This window comes from Ruditapes philippinarum, unplaced genomic scaffold (genome assembly GCF_026571515.1).
Source record: "Ruditapes philippinarum isolate M1 unplaced genomic scaffold, ASM2657151v2 ctg8385_1_1_1_1, whole genome shotgun sequence".
NCBI classification, from domain to species: Eukaryota; Metazoa; Mollusca; class Bivalvia; order Venerida; family Veneridae; genus Ruditapes; species Ruditapes philippinarum.
The window spans coordinates 52,407-74,593 of record NW_026862787.1 but is presented as its reverse complement, the minus strand read 5'-3'; the positions used below and the strand labels follow the sequence as shown (position 1 = coordinate 74,593).

Here is a 22,187-nt window from a genome sequence, read left to right as displayed (position 1 = left end):
ATATATAAGACATGGCAAATCTCGACGGTCGATCCACATAACCGGATTCGATAACTAACAAGTAATTATCAATTTCTCCATAAATAACCGACTACTTATCCTACAAGTTTCCTGAAACAGCGGTGAGAGGCAAATGACCATTAAACACAATGTCCGATCAGCTGTCACGGAGAAATGACGCCTTGTCCGAGGATGGAACCAGCGACCACTGGATAACTAAACTGATGCTATCCTCACTGGTTGGGGCGGACAGGATATAAGGAGTAGACATTCAACAGCAATAATAGTATATCAATAAAGAGAGATCACAGAGAAAATTATAAATAAAAGTATATCAGTGTGTTTAATATTTAATGTTATTTTACTGTTAACGGGAAAAAACTCTTATGACAAAATGATATTTCTGAACTAAGTTAATGCCCTGATGTAATGAAAACCGTTCTCGTATGTATACGGTATCTGTTGTACAAAAATACATGTAATAGGTAGAGATGAAATCATCTGATTTATGATAAATGTCATTGGTATTTGCAAATATACAAAGAGATACAGACATATTTTATTTCTTTTAAAAATGTGTTAGCTCTGGTAATATATTTTATTTTTTTTTTGAAAATAGATCATCTTTACTCCAACATTTAAATCCATGGAAATGCATATTTTATTTGATAAAATATTAAGTTACATATGTATTTGTTATCTGTGAGTAGGCTTGTACAATTTTTGTTTTATTGTGATTTAAATTATTTCAGAATACCAAGAACGAGTTAAATTTGTTAGTATATTTTATTAAAAAGCAATTGAGCATCCCTGAAATCATCGCAAAACCTACAAAAAATAGCAGCTGAATATTTGTTCCAAAACATTTTATTCTGTTTAGGTACAATATTCATGTATACATGAAACTACATTCTATGTCAGAAATCTTTCAATAAATAACCATAACCATTTATGAAAAGAACATATTTTTACTGTTTTCAATCTATTTTTATAAAATATTCTATGATATATGTATATAGCATTACACTTTAAAGGCAAGATGGTTAATGTCCATCTATTGGGACCGGCTCATGCAGTACTTCAAATAAATATGGGGGTGCCTTGAAAATTGTTAAAATAAATACATTAATGTTTGAATTTAAATTGATAAAAGACAGATTAATATGTGAATTTCCTTCCCTTGTTAAATTGAAAAATAATTTACCATTGAAAATATCTATTAAATCTTTGCGAGTACCATTTACTGGTAAATTCAATTTAGTTTAAAGCTGTGAAATAAAAACTTAATATACTTACAATTTTTATATAAAGCAGTGGCATAAATAAAGGAATCAAGAGGAGGGGTGGCCTGGTAAGGAAGTGTCTATAATTTAATGCTGGTTTGACCATGTCTCCTTATCAAATAGAAGTACATATTTCAGTTCCAGAAAGCGGTTGCAAGTCTGGTTCACGTAGGCTTCATCGAGCTAAAAGAAGTATAAACTACTTTTAATAAAGTATAAAACAGACATTGACTTTTCTTTGCAACATAGTTCTCTCCTACATAACAATAACACTTCATTTTGTCCAAAGCGAAACACACTAGCTTAATTGTTTCCACTTTTGCAATAGAGAATGACTAAATGCTGAAAAAAAGGAATAAAAACTCGATTGCTTTGATCTTCTAACACGTCTGCTAGCTCTTTGAAGTGCAAAAACATACTGAGGATGAAACGAACCTTGCCTTAAGCGATTTATAGATGCAAATGCGTCAGTAAACAACTAAAAGGAACACGTATAAGTGTTAATCATACTATGTACGTCAAGTAGAAAAAATATAAATATTAATGTGTATGTATCGAGAAAATAATGAAGTAATCAATGGGTGGTACAGAAATAAACAACGAAGGATCTTTAACAATTATGATTAATTTGATGACTCCACCAGTAAATCGTGAAAGCCGACAGCGACATAAACTCCACCCAATCATTTTAGAAACTTGTTAATTGATTTCTTAAAAAAAACATCTTTGGATAATTGCACGACCAGTGATACGCATTCTCAAAATATTCTATAAGAATTATTCTATAACAGACAATTGATTTTTATATATATCGTGATAAGTATATCATTCAATTATTTGAAAATATAACAAAAATATACAAGTGATTATTGATTGTTATAAAACAAAATGTGCAAAAATAGGATTGTTGTAGAAAACGCTCAAAATCTAGCATGCTTGTCAAATATTGACCATCATCCAAGAATCAGGTTCCAGCTTTGAAAGGAAAGTATAAAACTATAAATGTAATATAAATCCAAATAATTTGTTACAATAATTTACAGTTGGGCAGGCTTTGGACCCTTTACAATTTAATACAGCAGCATTGTCATGAGCATTTTTAACACAGCCCATCAAATTATTTTAAACATATAACTGAATCTTTTACTCTTCACAAGATATTTTTTCACTCTCATAATTATTTTTACTGGGTGTTTTTTTTAAAAATCAAATCCCCGAAGAACAAAACAATTATCAGCAAGTCCTAAGAAAAGTGAAGATGGCGTTGCAAGAACCTGCACTGTCCCAGATAACACCTAAAATGAAAACAAAATAATTTTCCGAAATTTTAATTTTGTATAGTCTCTCCAAAGTTAGGAAATTCAATATAATTTATACAAACATGCTGGCCTTATTTTCATGGCAGAGGCTAAAATAACAAATGACAGAAAATTAAGAGCTTAGAGTTTAAAACCAATTACTGTTTCTTCTTCATAATTATTGACTTACTTCCTCTGCTGAAATAAACTTTTTTTTACTTCAGACTTGAAGATCTAAGACTAGGATGAACGCTTTCTTAACATCAACATTTAAATGTTTAGATGTTGAATTCTGTTTAAGCCGGAACTAGGAGGCGAGGACTGTAGCTGGAAATTACCACTTCCATCCATTCACAGGTGCAGTTTAATAGAGCCTGCAACATTTTTAATTTTGCCGTTTTGGGCGTTCTAAAGGGGTTACGTTTTTAAGTTATTTTTTCAGTGCTTGAGCTCATTATAGATAGATATAGATAGATATTTATTCAGGTTAAAACACACATATACATAGTACAAACACTTTTGATATAAACGTTATAACACAATTGCAATAAAATATTTTGGAAGTTTATCAAACATAAATATCACAGGAGGCTCATTAAATAATAGCTAATAATAATAAAGAACTAAAACACCTAAAAACATATTAGACAATACCAAATCTATCTCTCTTTCGCTTGACTAAATATCAATTTATTAATTAATGATAATGGGTCTATGTAAGTGAAAGCATTATAAAGAAGTGTGCAATAACCTCGGATTGCCCATGAAAGCCCGAAGGATTATTTCCAATGGGGTCCTTGGATATATAATAACTAGAATATACAATATAAAAACCGTAAAATTGGTTTATGATAAAGGACAATCTAAACACATTTGTGTGATAACCAAGTACACTTTATATGAGTATGCATTACGACGTGTTAATTTAAGTGTTATTGGCATCACTTAATGATTATAATTGATAAGAATTCTATGCGTTGAATATATAAAATATAATAATGGAAACTTGTGTAAGAGTTTATTCGTTTATTCACATAACAGGGGTATTATGAAATTTTAAATTAACATACGTTTATATTAATGACAAATTTCTAATACAATTTAGATTCTTTGTCAACTGAATGTTTGAATCAAATATTTTGATGACCATGATATTTAAACCTATATCTCTTTCATAGGAATGTTGAAAGATATAAAATTGGTGAACGTGTCATTTGCTTGGAACATAGAAAATAAAATGTATTTATTTTTGTTTACTTTAATTTAGTTACCGTACGTTGGACAAGTTCCAGCAACCAATATAGGTCGTAAGCGTGTTTATATAGCAACGCAAGCATGTGCAAGACGCACAAGATTTGCAAATATTGTGAAAAAAAAAACATCCAGAAGTCAATGTACTGCGCTAAACATAATCAGCAATTGCTGTTGCATTACAAGAATGATACAAAAAAGTATTCCTAAACAAATAACATCCTTGCTTCAGAATGATCAAATTCTTTTCAGCACGATTTATCAAACTCTAAGTTACTATTTCTATAGATAGAGAAGTTGCAACGGGAACAGATGTATCGTTTTGTCATCAATACTTTGACAGCCCTTTCTAAATTGGTGCATCCGTTCTTTTCTTAGTGTGTTTCTTATTAAATCCTTGCTTACATGAAAACAAAGCTTATAAATAATGAACTAATTAAAATAAATTGTAATGTATGGAATTGTGTCACATAATTCAATGAATAAATTGCTAAATCAGTGGCAATTCAAATTCATACATCATTAAACCCGCATTAAACACAACAATATAATGCCACGGATTTAATGCACGAAGGAATTTTATATCCATAAAACTCTAATAACGAATCCTACAGTTCATATGAATAAATTATCAACAACAAATAAAAAAGAGCACTTCCATCAAACTCAAAATGTTCAATTTAGCTTGATTTAACACATACCAAAAATAATCACATCATAAAGAGTCAATGCAATAAATATACAGAAGGAAAAACATAAAAAACATGATTAAAAATAATGAGAAATAATAAAAGCAACAATGAATGATGATGCTAAAATGACAAAACAAACTATACGTATATTTAAGCTGAATAGAAGTATTTGCAAAGGGCTAATATGATCGGGGGAGGGTAAATTATCTTCTCAGGACTGCGAAATCCAAAAGGTAGCGCCAAAATCTCAACGCGTCGTTAAATAACCTTTTAAATATTTAAATAGTCCAATGGTAAAGTTTTTCTTTGTCCTGAAAAATGGTACATTAGCCCTCCATGAACTTCGCGAATCCTTATCACACCTCATGTCTAACTAGCACTTACAGCAATGTAAGAAAAACGTCACGTGTGCACAGGCACCGTTGTGTTCCCATTAATATGGGAGACAGAACTGATATACACAAAAGATAGCATTCGCACACAAACATATCAGGCCAATAATCATAAGGAAATGATTGGTCTTTTTCGTGTTATAAACATAAAGTACGTGATTTTGTTTATGTGAATAAACATTCTGAACAGTAATTATTGTATAATTAAATGATGTACTGAATAATTTTCCAGGGACAAAAGCTAATTCTCCAAAGAAAAGTCTTTAAAGACTTAGAAAGCAGAATTATTTTTTAAAATGTATACTAGTATGTGAGTGACTGCCAAGGCAAATTTTATTGAAATCAATAGTTTGTTATACAAAGCACCAAAATAAATAAAGTCCTCTTACATTTTGAAATAAGACACTAGCATATGGATTTTGCAAGTATTTTATTTCGACCATCTTATGACTTTTTGGCAAATTTACATAATTATAAAACATTTTTTCTGTGATTCCGGTTATGTCATATTTGGATACAAATAGGCCTGGAAATCTAAAATGCGTCGTATACTACAATTTGAAAACAAATGCTGCCATTTTTTAATGAAAAAAGTGTATATTTTTTTTATTATTCATTTTGTTGAAAATGACTGAAACCCACATAACATGAATTAATACGACGCTCCACAATTCGTCGCTTCATTTGGTATACGTTGCTTACAGGACGATTTGGTAAAACAATATTTATATCGAACTTACAACTCGTAGCGGGCCAGAATTTTTATGCAGTTATGTGGATAAGACGCAGTTCATTTTACTTTATCCATCGTGTTTTCTTTCAAATCAAGCATATACACGTTTCAGGGTTAATGATAAACTTCACAATATAATTTTGTATCATTTACTAAAATTTCATAAAAAACATATGTTTATTTAAAAAAAACGTAACGATACGATGCTGTGAAAATTTTGTGATACGACGCAGTTGTTTTTTTTTTATTGTTTGTTTGTTGTTTTTTTTGGCAATCTTTTCAACAGGGATTGTTTTGGCAATAAAAGTTTAATTTACCAATTTAAACAAATGATAACTTGCGCTTGATATAAACAAGAGCATTCACAATTTATGAATGTTATATTGCTGTGGATTATTTAGAATACACTGTTCCATTTCAAATATAAGATTTGCTTTGAGAAGTTTACTTTGTTCAAGCTAATTTTCAGATACATGCCACATAATTTATCATAATATCTTCAGAAATTAAAAATAAGGCTATATTTAGAACTTCAACATGAAGAGAATGATATAAAAACTGAACCAGCATCTGCTCATATTTTTACATGTATTTGTTGCCGTTTGCACCGTTTATATACCCTTCAAAAGGAGCTACTGTTGAGCATAACATGTATTATTAGACTTATATAGATTACTGTTTGATATAAGGCGTGCAAGACTTTATGCCAGTTACTATATTCCTTTATTTCCCTTTATTTGAAATAACTTCGTGTATGTTGTTTGTATACGGAGGATAATGCTATTGTATTCTAATCTATCATGTCCATTTCTGTTCTGGCCTATTTTATAATTCGAGTCTTATATGATTTTGAATAAGACGCATGATTTACTGCGGAATGACACGATTTATTTTGCGAGTGGTCAATAATAATACAAATACACAAAAGCATTCACATACATCAGCTTTACACTAAATGGCCAATTTTAAACTTCTGGCTTTGTTACAAAACATTTTACTTACATTTTCTTCAAATGGAAAGACAATGTTCTCTTGTCCTTGTATACAAATTATGGACTGTACAACTGAACTCATATCGTAAAAAACAGGCTAAAATTAAAGCAGCATAAACATATTGTCTTAAAAGTAGAAAAAAAATATATTTAACGTGTCGAATTAGTTTACGGAATTAGTGTTTACATTTTGGAGTCTGCAATCTTTACTTTATTGAGGCTTGATGGTAACAGAGTGTTTAGTTAAGTCAAGTGACTTCAGCTTAATTCAATTTACTCTCGATTGTCGACCAGTTCATGATGAAAAGCACCCATGCATTCATAAGATATAAACTTAAATACATTCCTGACGCACAACAATCGTACAAACCACAGTGAATGTTTAAATTACACCACGAACATGTAAAAATACTCTGTTCGTCTACATTAAACTAACGAACTTTGTTTACGGCAATTGAAAGTTTAAAAAATTCGTGTGAATTAAAGTCCGGTGACCGAACTAAGTTAGGGTCAGACAGGGTTGAAACCTGTTATAGGTGTTTTAGAAAGTATAATATAAATATCGCATCCCACTGAGGGTGATATTGCGGGTTCTTACACAATTTGTCGCTTCACTTTAAGCTGAACATTTAAGGCCTCGGAAAATTCTTTTATTTCTCAAAAGATGTTTAATTTCAGTGTACTTGTATAGTGCATATAGATTCTCATTGGCCAATTGACGAAACCATCTTTTTCATCCGTTGCTTTTTAGCAATAAGTACAGTTATAGTGAATGAGTATTTTGTATAGAAGTCAAAATACATTTTGCTACTTCTATGATAAATAATTTCACATTTTATCGCTTTTTTGTCATGTAACAAGCATCTTATATGCTAAAACCAACATTTAAACAATATTAGAAAATTCATGTTTGCCCTTTCCCCTTTCTTCAGAAGTTTCTTAGACATAATGTGCCTTTTACGCATCGTATGAAGTATAATAAAATTTAATATCATTTGTCCTTGTTGGAAGTGAAGTATTTAAGTACAACAAATTAGGTTTAAATAAATATGAATGTTTCCAATATAATTAAACATATATGTTATATTAAACATGTAGATTAACTCATTTTATTATTAATATATAGTGTATAAAGACTGTGTTATTATAAGTACATAATTATGTTAAAAATTCCTGATATTAATTTCTGTTTTAGAAACATCTTTGTCCAGGCAGGGAAGTAAGCACATTATTTATCTAAAATGCCTTTTGTCTTTCAATTAAACCATATGGAAGTTTTCTTTCAGCGAAGTAGTCACAAAACTTGGAAATGTTGAGTTAGTCGTTGAAAAGCCATGTAACCTGTTTGTTAAATATCATGTGCAAAAAAAGAAGTTTTATTTTATAGCATATGTCTTGATTCCAAAATATTATTAACGTGTATGTACTCGTAAGCAAATTAGGCTTAAATAAAATGAATGTCTCAATTTATATTTAACCTACATTTGATATTACACGTGTATTTTAACTCATGAGTATATGCTTTTTTTGAATCGTTAGAGTTACACAAAACGCAAATAGCAATGGGAATTCCACAACGAACAAAACAAAATAAAAGTCAATGACAAGCGCTCGATCGCTTATTTATTTTAAAATATCAATCCTTATTAGTACAAAAGAAAGAAAGAAATAACCTATGCCTTTATCTATCATCATGATTATTATAATGCTAAAGTTTTTTCTTCCACACATATGAAGCTACTTTAACTTTGAATGTTCTTATGAATAAAAAGTAAGATTCCTTACGTAAATGATTTCTTGAAATGGGGTTTCCAAAAAAAATATAGTTAAAGCATACGTTATTAGGCTGAAAATTTGGCTAAAATAAACCTCCTCCGTTATTTCAATTATGTTTTTCATATTTATTTTGTTCACAGTCTTACCATATACAGTGAATAAATTCACCTGCAATATGACCTTGTGTATTTTGAAAATAAACTGATCAATTACTTATTAAACTTAACATATTATTATTATTATTATTTACCAAACTTATATAGCGCCCTTTTCATATACATGTTCAAAGGCGCTTTACAATGATATAAACTAATAACTAATTACAGCAGTACAATTTAAAAACTAAAACAGCATTCACATAATAAATCTACGACATAATAAGAACAAGAATATGAGACAATCAATTAAAATGTGGTATTTACCGTTTTACAATGATATAAAAACTAATAACTAATTACAGCAATACAATTTAAAATACTAAAACAGCATTCACATAATAAATCTACGACATACTAAGAACAAGAATATGAAACAATCAATTAAAATGTGGTATTAACTTAGTCGTTTAGAATTAAAATAATTGAATATCGACAACATACGATAAAATATTCTAGCGAAATTTCTAAAACACCAAATTAGAAATAATGTAATTTATAATCAACACCTTAATTATTTGTAACCGTCTTAAAAAATATTAGCAGAATTAAAACAAATTGTAAAATTATGGTTGATATCACACAGTAGTCACACAGTTTTTTTAAAATCACTGTCTCAGATTATTCACGATAAAACATAGGCTTGTTTGAAATAGTGTGTTTTAAGTGCACGTTTAAAAGAACACAATGAGCTCGAGTCTCTCACACCAGAAGGCAGATCGTTCCACAGTTTCGGAGCTGCATATTCAAATCGTCGGTCGCCAAAGGTTACAGTTTTACTCGTTGGTACCACTAAAGTAAGTGCTTTGTTCTGAGATCGTAGATTCCTTCGTGGTTTATAAACACATAACATTTCTTCCATATATTCCGGCGATTTTCCATTTAAAGCTTTGTAGGTATGTGTTAAAATTTTAAACTGGATTCTGTATTGCACCGGAAGCCAATGTAATTCTTTAAGTACAGGTGTAATATGATCGTACCGTGAAGTTCTGGAGATGATGCGGGCAGCTGTATTTTGAACAATCTGCAGTTTGTTTATTAATGTTTGAGGTACTCCATACAATAATGCATTGCAGTAATCTAGGCGCGAAATGACCAATGAAGTGACAAGTTGTTTAGATGCATCAATTGTCAGATATTTTCGAATTCTTCCTATTTGTCTAAGCTGATCATAACATGATCTGCATACCGAATTGATGTGATCTTCCATGTTCATGTTTGAATCAAAGATGGCACCTAAATTTCTAACATTGACCGATTTGTTTATTTTAGAGTCACCCACGGTTATCGATAGATCTTCAATGTGTTTGGAGTTATACGGAGAAGAGAACATGATGACTTCTGTTTTATCAGTATTTAGTTTAAGCATGTTTTCATTCATCCATGATATTATGTCTCGGAGACACGCTTGAATGCGTTGTAATGTTTCTTCCTTAGAAATGTCATCTAATGGTTTGAAAGATAGATACAGCTGTGAGTCATCGGCGTAGAGATGGTATTGCAGTCCGTGATCTTTGCAAATGGCACCAAGTGGTTTAGTGTACATAGTATAGAATTTTGGCCCTAAAACGGACCCCTGTGGAACACTAAAATTAAGTGTGACCGGCTTTGACAGCACACCGTTAATGTATACTGTCTGTTTTCTATTAACATATGAATATTTAAAAAAAATTATTGATGTCTGTGAAATGGTATTTGTACAATTTTGTAAGTCTCACTTTTATTGCGTAAAGTTTTTAATCTGCAATAATACACGGAAAACATATAGGATTTCTCTCGAAAAATATATAATGGATGAAACGGGGGATGCATCTGTATTTATAGTTGAAGAAACAAATAGTACAGATTTAATAAACCTAATTCATTTTAGTTGGCCTAATAAAATAGGCAAACAAGATAGTATATGTACATCCCATAATCTGTTTACGTTGATATGTTTTAAACGGTTAAGGACAGGTGAAATATGAGTTTTGAAGGGAGAAATTACTGTGAAACATGTACGTTAAGAACGGCTTTAGTTTTGTTCGGCGGATTTTTGGTGCATCTAGCTTTAGGGGCTATGTACACATTCGGTGAGTTTAAACTGCTTGATAGTATTTTCTTTTTTTAATTAGTGTCAGATCATGAAAAGAATTCATATAGTATCATCATGATCATTACCTTGTTTTAATGAAATGAACTCATTTTGTCGTTGTTGTTTTAACTTTTTTGCAATTTTTGCTTTAACTTGATTTTAAAGATAAATGTTAATAATACATGTATATTTCACAAATATGAGTAATACATGTATATGTCACAATTATTAAGTCTTTGTCAAAGCTACATACCTCCAGATGAACCAAAATAATGCACGAATTAAACTTTAAACTTTAGAAAAATGTTCCAATATATAGGGAAAAATAGAAAGGTTCAAGATTCATGTAATAATGAACATGTTATGTCAATTGAGGACTGATTTAGCAGTATTTAACACAATTTTTCTACTGCGTGATTTACGCAATTAGGACGTTTTTGCATATTTTTACATCTTTTTGGTAATTAACTTGGCTTTTGAAAGCCCTTTGCAATTAGTGAGTTACTTTCTTTGTTTACTTCACAGTATTTTACTTTTAAATATTTTTAATCATGAAAATAACCATAGATGTGGAGACGTAATGCTTTAAGAAGCACAAAAAAGCAACGTTGAGTAATTATTTTGTTATAGCAGAAATTGTAGAACATATTCATCTTGATTTTATGTTAATTTTTTGTAGAAAATTGTTTAGCCTCTCTGTGCTTGAAATGATGGTTTTTATTATGTAAATTGTTTGCTTCACTACCATCTACCGCATTGTTTTTATCATTTAAATAGTTTGTTTCACTACCAACAGCCGCATGTTTCATATCATGTGTAATTATAAATGAAATATGTACGTACTTGTTATTTGTTTAAGTGGTATTGCATGAACATTTTTGTATCATACATCATGCATAATATGTTTATCTTATATAATATATGGTTGGTGCATTTTAAGAAAAAGTTAATTTTAGTCTGCAAAAAAAATTGTATTTCTCTGTCGAATATTCAAGATCTGACTTTGACAGTCAAAAGGGCTGGTAATGATATACATGCACACATTTCTTAATGCTTTCAAGTTTAATTTAATCTATGTTTGGACATAGGATACTTACGTTATGTAAATGATGAATTTCATCTGTTTTGGAAAACTAGGAAGTGAACTTATGAACTCGTCATGAAAAGTTTTCCATTTTTTGACTTTAATTCACGGGAGAGGAACTGTTACACGAAGGATGGAGTTCGTATGATAACTTGTCAAGAGTTCTTATGATAACTGTCACGGAGTTCACCGAAAAACATTTGTATATACTACAAAAACACTCGTCAAAAATGATTATTTTCATCTTCAAAAAGTGAGTTTTATGTGCTTAATTAACCATATATTGTTAAGCTGGCCTAACACCTTGTATTATGTGTCAAAAACTAATTCATAGTCCATTTTTCATCGCCTCTTGCTTAAAATTTGGTAGTTTTGGGCAAAATCTCAAATAATTTGCCAATTCGCAAGTACTGACCAGTTTATTTCTGGTCTTCGTCCTTGCCATACATAATTACCTAATTATACTGCAAAATTACAAACATAAAGCCCCGGCTAACAAATTTACCGATTTTGTCCTGGAGTTCTTGTGATAACTCTGGAGATGTCCTAGAATTCTTATAATAACATTCGTTACTGCCAGTGTGTTTCTTGCGCCTAATCATGACACGTTTTAGCATTTTTATTATTCAGTAAGGTTGTAAATCTTTATGAAATGTTGTTAAGTAAAATAAAATGTTCATATCCTTGAAATAACACATTCAATCATGTTACAGTAAACAGTCGACAAATTGTGCTGTGATAACAAAAAATTAGGTATAACGATACACCGGTGGTTCTCTGAAGATCGATTTGTGACAGCTGTACGAGAAATTTTTATTACCTGAAAGAAGTTTTATATACTGGAAAGTACTATATACCTGAAAATTTTTAACATCTTCACATTTATATTTTTCTCTTTAAAGGTAACTTTGCGCCATATTTTATTTCTTACATACGTAACCGGACAGACGACACGGAGATCAGAAATGTGGATAGTTTGTGGATAAATGCCGCCGGTACCGTCGGAAATTGTGTTGGTTTGACTGTTGGTGGCATATTTGCGCATTTATTTGGTGCAAGGATTGCAACTCTTATAGGGTCGGTTGTGTTCTGGTGAGTATACATATGTGTTTTCACATGTAAGATTTGTGTTAAACATTACATTCAATCAATTTATAAAAATGATGCAGGGGCGTGTTGGATGCAATCTTTAGAATTGTTCACTTTCTATTTCGTTTCCAAAAAATAAGACCAAGTATAATAACTTATCTGGTATGGAAATCGGAACGACGTCTGTATTAATTAATTATCTACTACATGTCCGCGTATTAGGGTATAGCTTAGTCTACTTTTTCTTTTGGCAAACTTGTAAGAGATTTTTGGAACAAACAATCACAAAATTCGTATTGCTTTGGATTGTCAAAGGTGCGGTTTGGCGTATAAAATGTACAACACATATGTTCAGGGGAAATTTTATAAATTTAAGAAAGACGAGTAAAATGTTTTGTTTTTGTTTTTTGTTGTTTTAAATTGAAAATCGTATTTTGGTGCTATTCTTTGCTGGATTTGAATGAAAAGCGTTGCAATGCTTTTCATTGTCGGTCATTTTTCAGAAATAGAATAGTTATTGTGGAAAAACGGAGTAAGGGAATGATATGAAATTTTGAACACAAGTTATTGGTCTAGACCTACATCAAATTGAACATTAATCTCAAATTGAACTCAGTTGAGTCCCTTTAATCGAATGGTTAACATGATAACACGATTCATTTTATCAACAGCAGGGTATCTGCTTTACAATAAAGTAAAAAAGAAAATATAATATTATATATTTATTGAGATTACAACCGTCTAATCGCTATATGTTATGTGCTCATTAATAGAATGTAAAACTAAGTATAGTTGTATTCTATGTAATGTATGTAAAGAGATAAATTCATCCATGAATGGGTTCAAACACCGTCAGGGGCAAGTCCTTGTTTCCTTGAGCAAGAACTTTACACTCATTGCTCAGTACTGGTTGGTTCCAGAAACCGATTCAAAAGTGTGTCTATTAGTGTATAGCTTCACACACATTCCAACTAAAATGAATTATGTATAAACCTATAAATTCATCATTTCTTTGTCTTTTGTTCTTCATCCAGCGGTTCAATTGGTGCCAATTACTTCAGTGTAAATCATTCGTTTATTGCTGTTGTGTTCACATATGGACTCACAGGCTACCTTGGGCACAAGTTGACCTATGGAACGCCCGTTCAAACGGCGATAAAGGTAAGAATTGTTGTCAGGTGATGTGAAAAAATAAAAAGAAGGGGCCATCATACTTTAAAAATAAGCTATGATATAAAGCTATTATTCCTTTTGAAAATTATTTTTATATGGCAATATTTAAATGACGTGTGCCTTTTTTATTCCTCTCCATTTCTTGAAATTTATATCTTTTACAAATAAATATTAATCAGTTAAAAGTACATGTACTGATAATTGAAATAAAATTGTTAAAATCTTTCATTGTTATACAGATTAGATATTTCTTTATTATGATGATCACGTTTTATACTTTTTTTAATTAAAATGAGATTATGTTATCTTTTTTAAGCTCCACAAGGTAAACGTTTGTGACACTAATTTCTTTTACGTCTATTACTTATATCGAATAATGAAAACATGTATAATAATAATGCTTGCAACATTAAACTTAAGGAACAAATATGCGTTACGTTAAACAATGCTTTGAATTTCCATGTACATATTGAAATCAAAACAAAAGAAACTGTATTTTTTATTAACATGATACATTTGTATAATGTGATGCGATGCGATAATATTATATCATATCATATCATATCATACTATATTATATTATATTATATTAACAGTATTCAATTATAGCCCAGAATATAAAGACTAAGAAGTTTGAGCTGACTCAACAAAATTGCAACAATGAAATTCTAAAAGTTTGACATCAAATAAATTTCAAGACTAGTTTGATATAGTTTCTACATACAAAATATATCTAAAGGTCGCATGAAGTGTGCCATCACGATTCAATTTACAATTACTGTAAAAATAACTTTTAACCATGCTCATTAATGCAAACAAATGTTCTAAACCTACTTCGTGTAGTTTAATTTAGTGGTTTTAAGCTCAGATTTAGCGTAGTGTTTGTTATGCGATTACATACATATGCCGGACTTTTTGGACGTCAGCTCCATGATTTGTTTATTTTGATTTTTTATTAAACAGAAAATAACAAAGGTCTTGTTTAGGTAATGGCTATGTGATATTTCTTCTTTAGATATCCAAAAATTCAAGTTCAATTGCAAACTCTTAAAAAAAAATCTCAAACCTTCTTTTCCACTTCTGAAAAAGGACCCTTCTAACATCCGAGCTTAAGTTTAGAAAAATGGCCATAACTTGATTCATGTATGGTAAAGTTTGTATAAATTTTGCATGCAGATATCCTTTAAGGCATAAATATATCTTACATATGTAGTCAATTGTCCAGTTCCTAATATTTCCCGTTTGGGTGGTTATACCTTAAAATGCTTCTGTAATCATATTAAAAATAATGAAAAATTCGAAAAAAAAATGAAACATTTTTTTTTTTTTCATTGCCTTTATGAAAAATTTGGAAATCTCCAAATAAATAAAAAAAGAGCGTTCATGAAAAAACCAAAAAATGGGTTTGCGACCAGCATGGATCCAGACCAGACTGTGCGTTACGTTGGTTTTGTCATAGCGCGGCTCAAATGTTTTTTTACACGCAGTGGTTACCAGAACATTCAACATTGGCTGCCGGTATTATTGTTAGTGGGACTGGAGGAGGTTCTTTAATCTTCAACCAAGTTATAACAGGTTATATAAACCCGGATAATCTGTCTCCAGATTTGATCACGGCGGATGGTGGGAGGTAAGCAGAAAGGTCAAGGTAACGTTACTCTGTGATGTTGCAATTTTATTATTTGAGCATCGCGGAAGATAAGCATATTGTTTATCAGTAACAGACTAGATCTGCGATTGTGCATGATGTTTACTGTATCATACGGTGTAAGTCAGAATGTCGCAATAGTTAGATGCTCATAAAGAAAACAGCAATTTAAACAGCTCAAAAGGAGCGACATATAGGAGACTGTGGCAGTTTAAGACATTTGATTTGTTTCTTTTTAAAGTCTAACTAATTAAGCAGAAGGCCTACTTTTCAAGGCATGGCATGGATGATGTTTATCCACAAAGACACGCTATGATGATAATTTATGCGAAATAGACTGTGAGAAAAATACTAATTTAGGTTTTATCAATGGACGAAAAAGTAGTTCACAGACTAAAGTACTTTGTGTTGCATGTTTACAACAAATTCTTAAACGCACCAACATTGTATCAATACCAACGTCCTGTTTCTTAGGAACAAATTAGTAAAGAATGGTATAGTACAACTTTTTTCATAGAATTATAAATGCCAGGGTCTTTCCAATCACATTCATTTATTGAGGACCAAGTTTAAATATATTTGACTGCGTTTAGAGAAAATAGTGCTAATGCTTGTTTATAAAAAGTATAGATAGTCTTCAATGTGTAATTTATGCATAAAATCAGACTGTATATACTTTATATTACCTATAAATAAAACCTGTTAGACTACTGATTGTTGCTGTAATATGATTCGTGACCTCTGTATGTATTGAGCACGCAACCCTAACACAAGACCAGTATTGCTTCTGCCAAACCGCCATTTTAACAATTATATTCTGCACAACAGCAAAGCCATAGGAAAATATATTTTGATTGTTTTCAGTTTTATTTCATGTGGAGAATATCGCATCGTTTAAAGGCAGTCAACTTGTTTCTTTCTCAAAAGGTATTTCACACAGCCAGAGCTGCTAGATAGAGTGCCGACATGTTTTCTGATCCTCAGTGCAAGTTATTTTGCCTTGCAGCTTATTGGTATTGCATGCATTTCAGACCCACCAATTACTTCATCACAGGTGAGATGATCCTATTTTGTGTGTTCAATTCAATACTAAGTTTATATCTTTTCATCGAGGCATTCTAACAAAATAAACTATCAATCCTTGCTTGACTGACAGCAGCGTCTTCGTTCAATAATGATATTCATGTAATAAATTTGCTTTCAAAGACACGAAGATGCACATGTTAGTTGCAATAGATATATCAAATTGCATCCATGGCTGGTTGAAACATCAAATGTTTACTAACATTTTTTAAATACAAAGTATTGAAGATGTCCATATAGAAGTGAATTATGATTAGGATAATACCGGTATCCGTGAAATAAAAATCCACACGTGTACTGAAGAGTTAAAGTACCTGTATTCTGCTTTCATATTACCACCATGTATTGATCATATGTTTTTTCTGTGTACGTGTTCTATGTTTAGGATCCTTTACATATGGTGAATAGCAATAAAGAAAGCGTTGGAAAGCCATGTGTCGAACTAAAATGGTATAAAACCAGCGAAGATAGTCCACAACACATTGATTCAAATGTTAAAAAACAGGCTGAAGATTATGACAATTTTGGATATGTTGGCGTTGAAAACGTTAAAGTTGATTCTGAGAAAAACGCAAATGTGCCCAATGGTGAAAACGCCGGTTTGCCCAATGGTGAAAAAGCAGCAAGTAAAAAGAATGAGGAAGATGTCAGGTAATATATTAAACATAGCACAAGTTAAAAGTATATAATTAGTAACAATATAGTTTATCCCGAAGCGTAATGATGTCAATTGTATTAACTTATGCGACCAATGCAGACCAAGATCACTAGAAACATCCGTTACTGTATAATTATGGCCTGCACTGTTCACTATTCAGTCAGTTAATATTTTGAAATTTTCCTCAAAAAAATGATAGATGGTTTTTGTCCAGATTGATGAAAGATGGACAATCCATTTAAGATACTTAGCCTGATTAAGGTAAATTCTTGAAATGAAAACAAGTATTAGGGATATTAGTCATATGAGAAAAATGGAATAAATCATACATAAGATCTTTATAAAGAAAGTGTAGAATTTCCTGAATTACACTGGAATAGTTTGTTTTTTTTATTTATAAAGTAAACTTTTTTTTTAACTTACCATAATAGAATATCTTCAAGTCCAATAGGTGATACTATTTTGTAAGTTACTGTAGTTGTTACTAACAATGTGTCACATTAGTATAAATTAATTGAATTGCATTGTACATTTTGTTGAATTTCTGTCCCATGTATAAGCGTTCCTGAAGAACTTGGGATAATCGAGGCCATAAAGTTTGCATTGAGGTGTCGCAGTTTCTACGTAGTATGGTTGACTATAATGCTTATGAACGGTGGCATGCAGTTTATAAATGGCCTATATAAGGTATGGTTAAGGATTAAATGGCTTTCTTTAAATCGCAGCTTTTCGACCCTTTCCGTCAATCTTCGCGTTATTATGAAAAGTCTACGAGGTTTTCCGGTTGCTTTTTGTACGGTCACAGTTATTGTTATTGTATGTTCTAGTGAAAATGCAATTTTCTAAAAGTTACGAACAAAAATCATTTACATTGTAGAACTATCCGAGAGACAAAAATAATGTGTAATTTAAATGAAGGGTCGACCGGCTACCTTTTTCTTAAGTTTCACCTTTACGAAGTGCGTATGAAGAATCACTGTCATGGCGGCTGTAAACAGACAAAGCATCCCTGTCAAAAATGATCATAATAGGCATATGTTAACATTCAAATTGTTTCAAAATTCATTTATCGATCATTTCATTACTCTTGTGTCAGATAATCCATTGCAATGTCTTTCATATTTATTCCGCATCAAACATAGGTACTATTTCTTTAGTTACTACTTCCATTTTGTTGCAACCGAGGGCAAATAACTGTGATCTTGTGCCATACCTTGTTTCTTGATTCTGTTTTTCTCTGTGTAGGTTTTTTCTTAATCTTATACTTGTATGTAAGGATGTTCTCATTAACATATACGTCTTAATGTCCTGAAAATTTGTCAAAAATTATTACAGCGAGTGTTCTGTGTTACACATACAAATCTTTTGTTACTTGGTTTCTTGATTTTGTATTATAATAAAATATTAAAGGTTGTTTTTTATATTAAGCAAATCAATATGTATCTAATTTACTATAACAATTTCATTTCAAAACAACACAATTTATCTGCATGTGTTTTACAAAGCCAGAGGGCGAGATCTAATGATACTTTCAATACTGTGTTCTACTTTTAAAAATATTTAAAATGTGCACGCACACGCACACACGTTTACGCACAAATACACAAATAGGCAAACAAGAAAAAACTTATTCAAAATGTCTTTACATCAGATTATCTCTGTCATGTAATGGTTCAACTAAATAATGATATCAAATAATGATTGTAGGCTTATGGGCAGACGTTTATAGCAGACGACCATTTCCTGGCACTCACAGGCTCGCTCGCGGCCATTTTTAACTGTATTGGTCGTCCAATATGGGGAGCAGTTATGGACAGAACAGGGTTTAGAGTGAGTTAGATAATCCTTTTTTAAAAAAAAATTGTCGATTCAAATGACTAACAATCACTGTTCACAATTGAAGTTTATTCATGCTTATTACAAGTATGAAACGGATTAGATGTATACAATCTTTGTTCGTTGCAGTTTCATTATCATTATCAATTATTCAACACGATGATTAGATCATAAGTTTTAATAAAATGGCCTAAGAAGAGTATTGCATTTAATTACAAACTCCTTTTTGATATTTTGTTTTGGATGCTGAATACGTTACAAAGGAATTTATAGACAAGTTGGGTCTATGTTATTTTAGAACAAATGTTGCCGTGTTTTGATAAACATTATTGTACTATTTATAAAACTTAAACAGCAGCGTTTTCATTTGAATTATTCGTAACAAAAGGGTGAAAATGTCTGCATAGTTAAACAGCATATGTTATATTGTTACAGTAACAATTATAAGGTATTATTATTTGTCAGGTTGCTGTGAGATGCGTCTCAGGAGGTTTTGTTATTATGCTGGCCACACTTATTCTTACTGAGCATCTTCCAAAGTATCTTTTCTTAGTGTGGATCTGTGCCTTGTACTTCTTTTTCTGTGGTATTTGGTCTATAATGCCGGCTACACTTGCAAAACTGCTGGGACCACAACATATGGCAATAAACTATGGAATAATATATACCGGGCTGGTAAAACTTGATACTTTAGTTTGTTACTCATAAAACTTTTAGTTGCACGTTTGTTTTGTGTTTGTATATCTGTTTATATTTCCGCCACACAGTTTGTATATAGTTAAAATGTAATATTTTATTGAAATCTAGGGAATTCTCACTGAATATGCATGTATCTTATTTATATAAGGAAATGTTTAAATTATATATGTTTTGGAAGCTGTATTCCTTATAATTGGTCATGTAAATGTGTCCCTTTATTAAAAAACTGCCAGTAGAGACACAATAAAAGCAAGTCTGCAATGTTTACCTTTTCATCTTTGATTCCATTGCTTTATGAACCAGTCTACAATAACAACTATAAGACGCGACAACATTTTTTAAATCGTGACAGCAAAATTTGAATACTGTTCGAAAATTATCAGTTTGAAAAATTTAAAAATGTAATCGAGATTGACATATTCTATTTCAGTTTATGGTTATATTTTTTTCAGTCTGTGGTTAGTATACTCGGAAGTCTTTTTGGAACATCATTGAAGGCAATGATAGGCTGGCATGGTTTATTCTCTATGGCAGCTGGGCTTGGAGCGTTAGGTTCGTATAATATGAGCCGCGTCACGACAAAACCAACATAGTGCATTTGCGACCCGCATGGATCCAGACCAGCCTGCGCATCCGCGCAGTCTGATCAGGATCCATGCTGTAAGCTATCAGTTTCTCTACTTGTTATAGGGTTTGTTAGCGAACAGCATGGATTCAGACCAGCCTGCGCATCCGCGCAGTCTGATCAGGATAACGCGGATGCGCAGGCTGGTCTGGATCCATGCTGGTCGCAATAGCACTATGTTGCTTTTGTCGTGACGCGGCTCATATATAACCTATTAATTTACATGTTATAATCGTATGAAACAAAAGATATAAAGTTTGTCAAACACTCCGAAAGTATAAAAGTATGATATGGTAGCGTTTATTTGTCTTTACGAAAATAATATATCAGTAAAAAAAGTATATATATAATTAATGATAAAGTAAAAAATATATAACGGAAACTGAGTGTCGCCAAGCACTCAAAAAGTACAAAATTGTATAATAATTTGATCTGATGAAACAGTAGCGTTTGTTCGTCTTTACGAAAATATAAATAAAAATAGAATAGATTTAATAAGTTAAATATTCAAAACATATATAAGTGAAAAATAAATATACATTTTTTAAATCAAGTTGAAAATAAAAAATCAAATTTTCTCTATTTTCAGTTTTTCTGGTGACGTTTCTTTTCAATGGAATAGATAGAAATGGAAAGGAGATATAACATAAACTTCACCTAATCAGATACAATGTTTAGAATGTTCAATGTATATCCAAAATACTAGTATTTATCTAGCTGTAAGCAACATGAATGTTCATCAATATAGTGTCGATTTTCTGGCAAGATCAATTTGATAATAATGAAAATGTGACTTACTTCAAACATTGATATTTTGGTAGTTCATTTTTGGAAAAAAAAATAGATGACTTAATTTAACAAACTAGTGATTGCCACTATCTCCTCAAATAACCGACTAATAACCCTGCATGAATAAGTGGTATATCAGATTGAAAAACTTAGATATAATTACTTTCAAAATAATTAGGACTATTTAGCAATGAAATTTCTTCTTATACAATTAAATGTTATGCAATGTGAACTCCCAATCCGAACCATGAAACACTTCAGAATGTGTCTATATACATGCTGGTCGTTTAGGAAAAGTTAACACGATGTGTTTACCTGTTTTGCTTTAACATTAACACGTTTATAAATAAAATTGAAATGTATGGAAAATGTAGTCTTGCAGAACTATTTCTCTATAATTGGATGACAAAAACGCAACTTAATGAAATATCAGTGTATTTTTTGTTATTCGTGTCATATTTTGAAATATAAAATGAATCACTTACTTCATTTTTTAAATTATTTCTTCCAATCTTATTTCGTTATGTTTTGTGAATGGCCATTTTTCAAGGGTTCCTTTACTTATAAGATATGTTCTTAAAGAATTTAGAGATCGCATCGAATTCTAATAAAAAAAGAAGCATCACCAGATAATACTTTGTGATCTTCGAAAAAACTGGGCATAATCATAAAATGTATTGAAACATATGATCATATCATATATGTGCATCGATGCTATTATACCAGCTACTTGCGACATTTTCTGAATCCAAGTCCAAAAAGGTTTATTACATTGATTATAATACATTGCAAAATTAAGTGGATAATTCAAATATATACTATGCCTCATCTTCGGATAAAATGCTTTTATTACAGAA

General features: G+C 31.0%; 1 protein-coding gene across 1 annotated transcript; it reads left to right on the top strand.

Moving 5' to 3' along the window:
* Positions 1-10,399: 10,399 nt before the first annotated feature.
* LOC132720223 (uncharacterized) lies at positions 10,400-21,825 on the top strand. Its single transcript, XM_060704298.1, has 11 exons — positions 10,400-10,644; positions 12,633-12,822; positions 13,854-13,980; positions 15,480-15,622; positions 16,568-16,694; positions 17,109-17,374; positions 17,942-18,068; positions 19,089-19,211; positions 19,683-19,892; positions 20,369-20,468; positions 21,131-21,825. Exons 1-11 carry the CDS (start codon positions 10,536-10,538, stop codon positions 21,184-21,186), a joined length of 1,578 nt encoding a protein of 525 aa, XP_060560281.1. The 5' UTR covers positions 10,400-10,535; the 3' UTR covers positions 21,187-21,825.
* Positions 21,826-22,187: the final 362 nt, after the last annotated feature.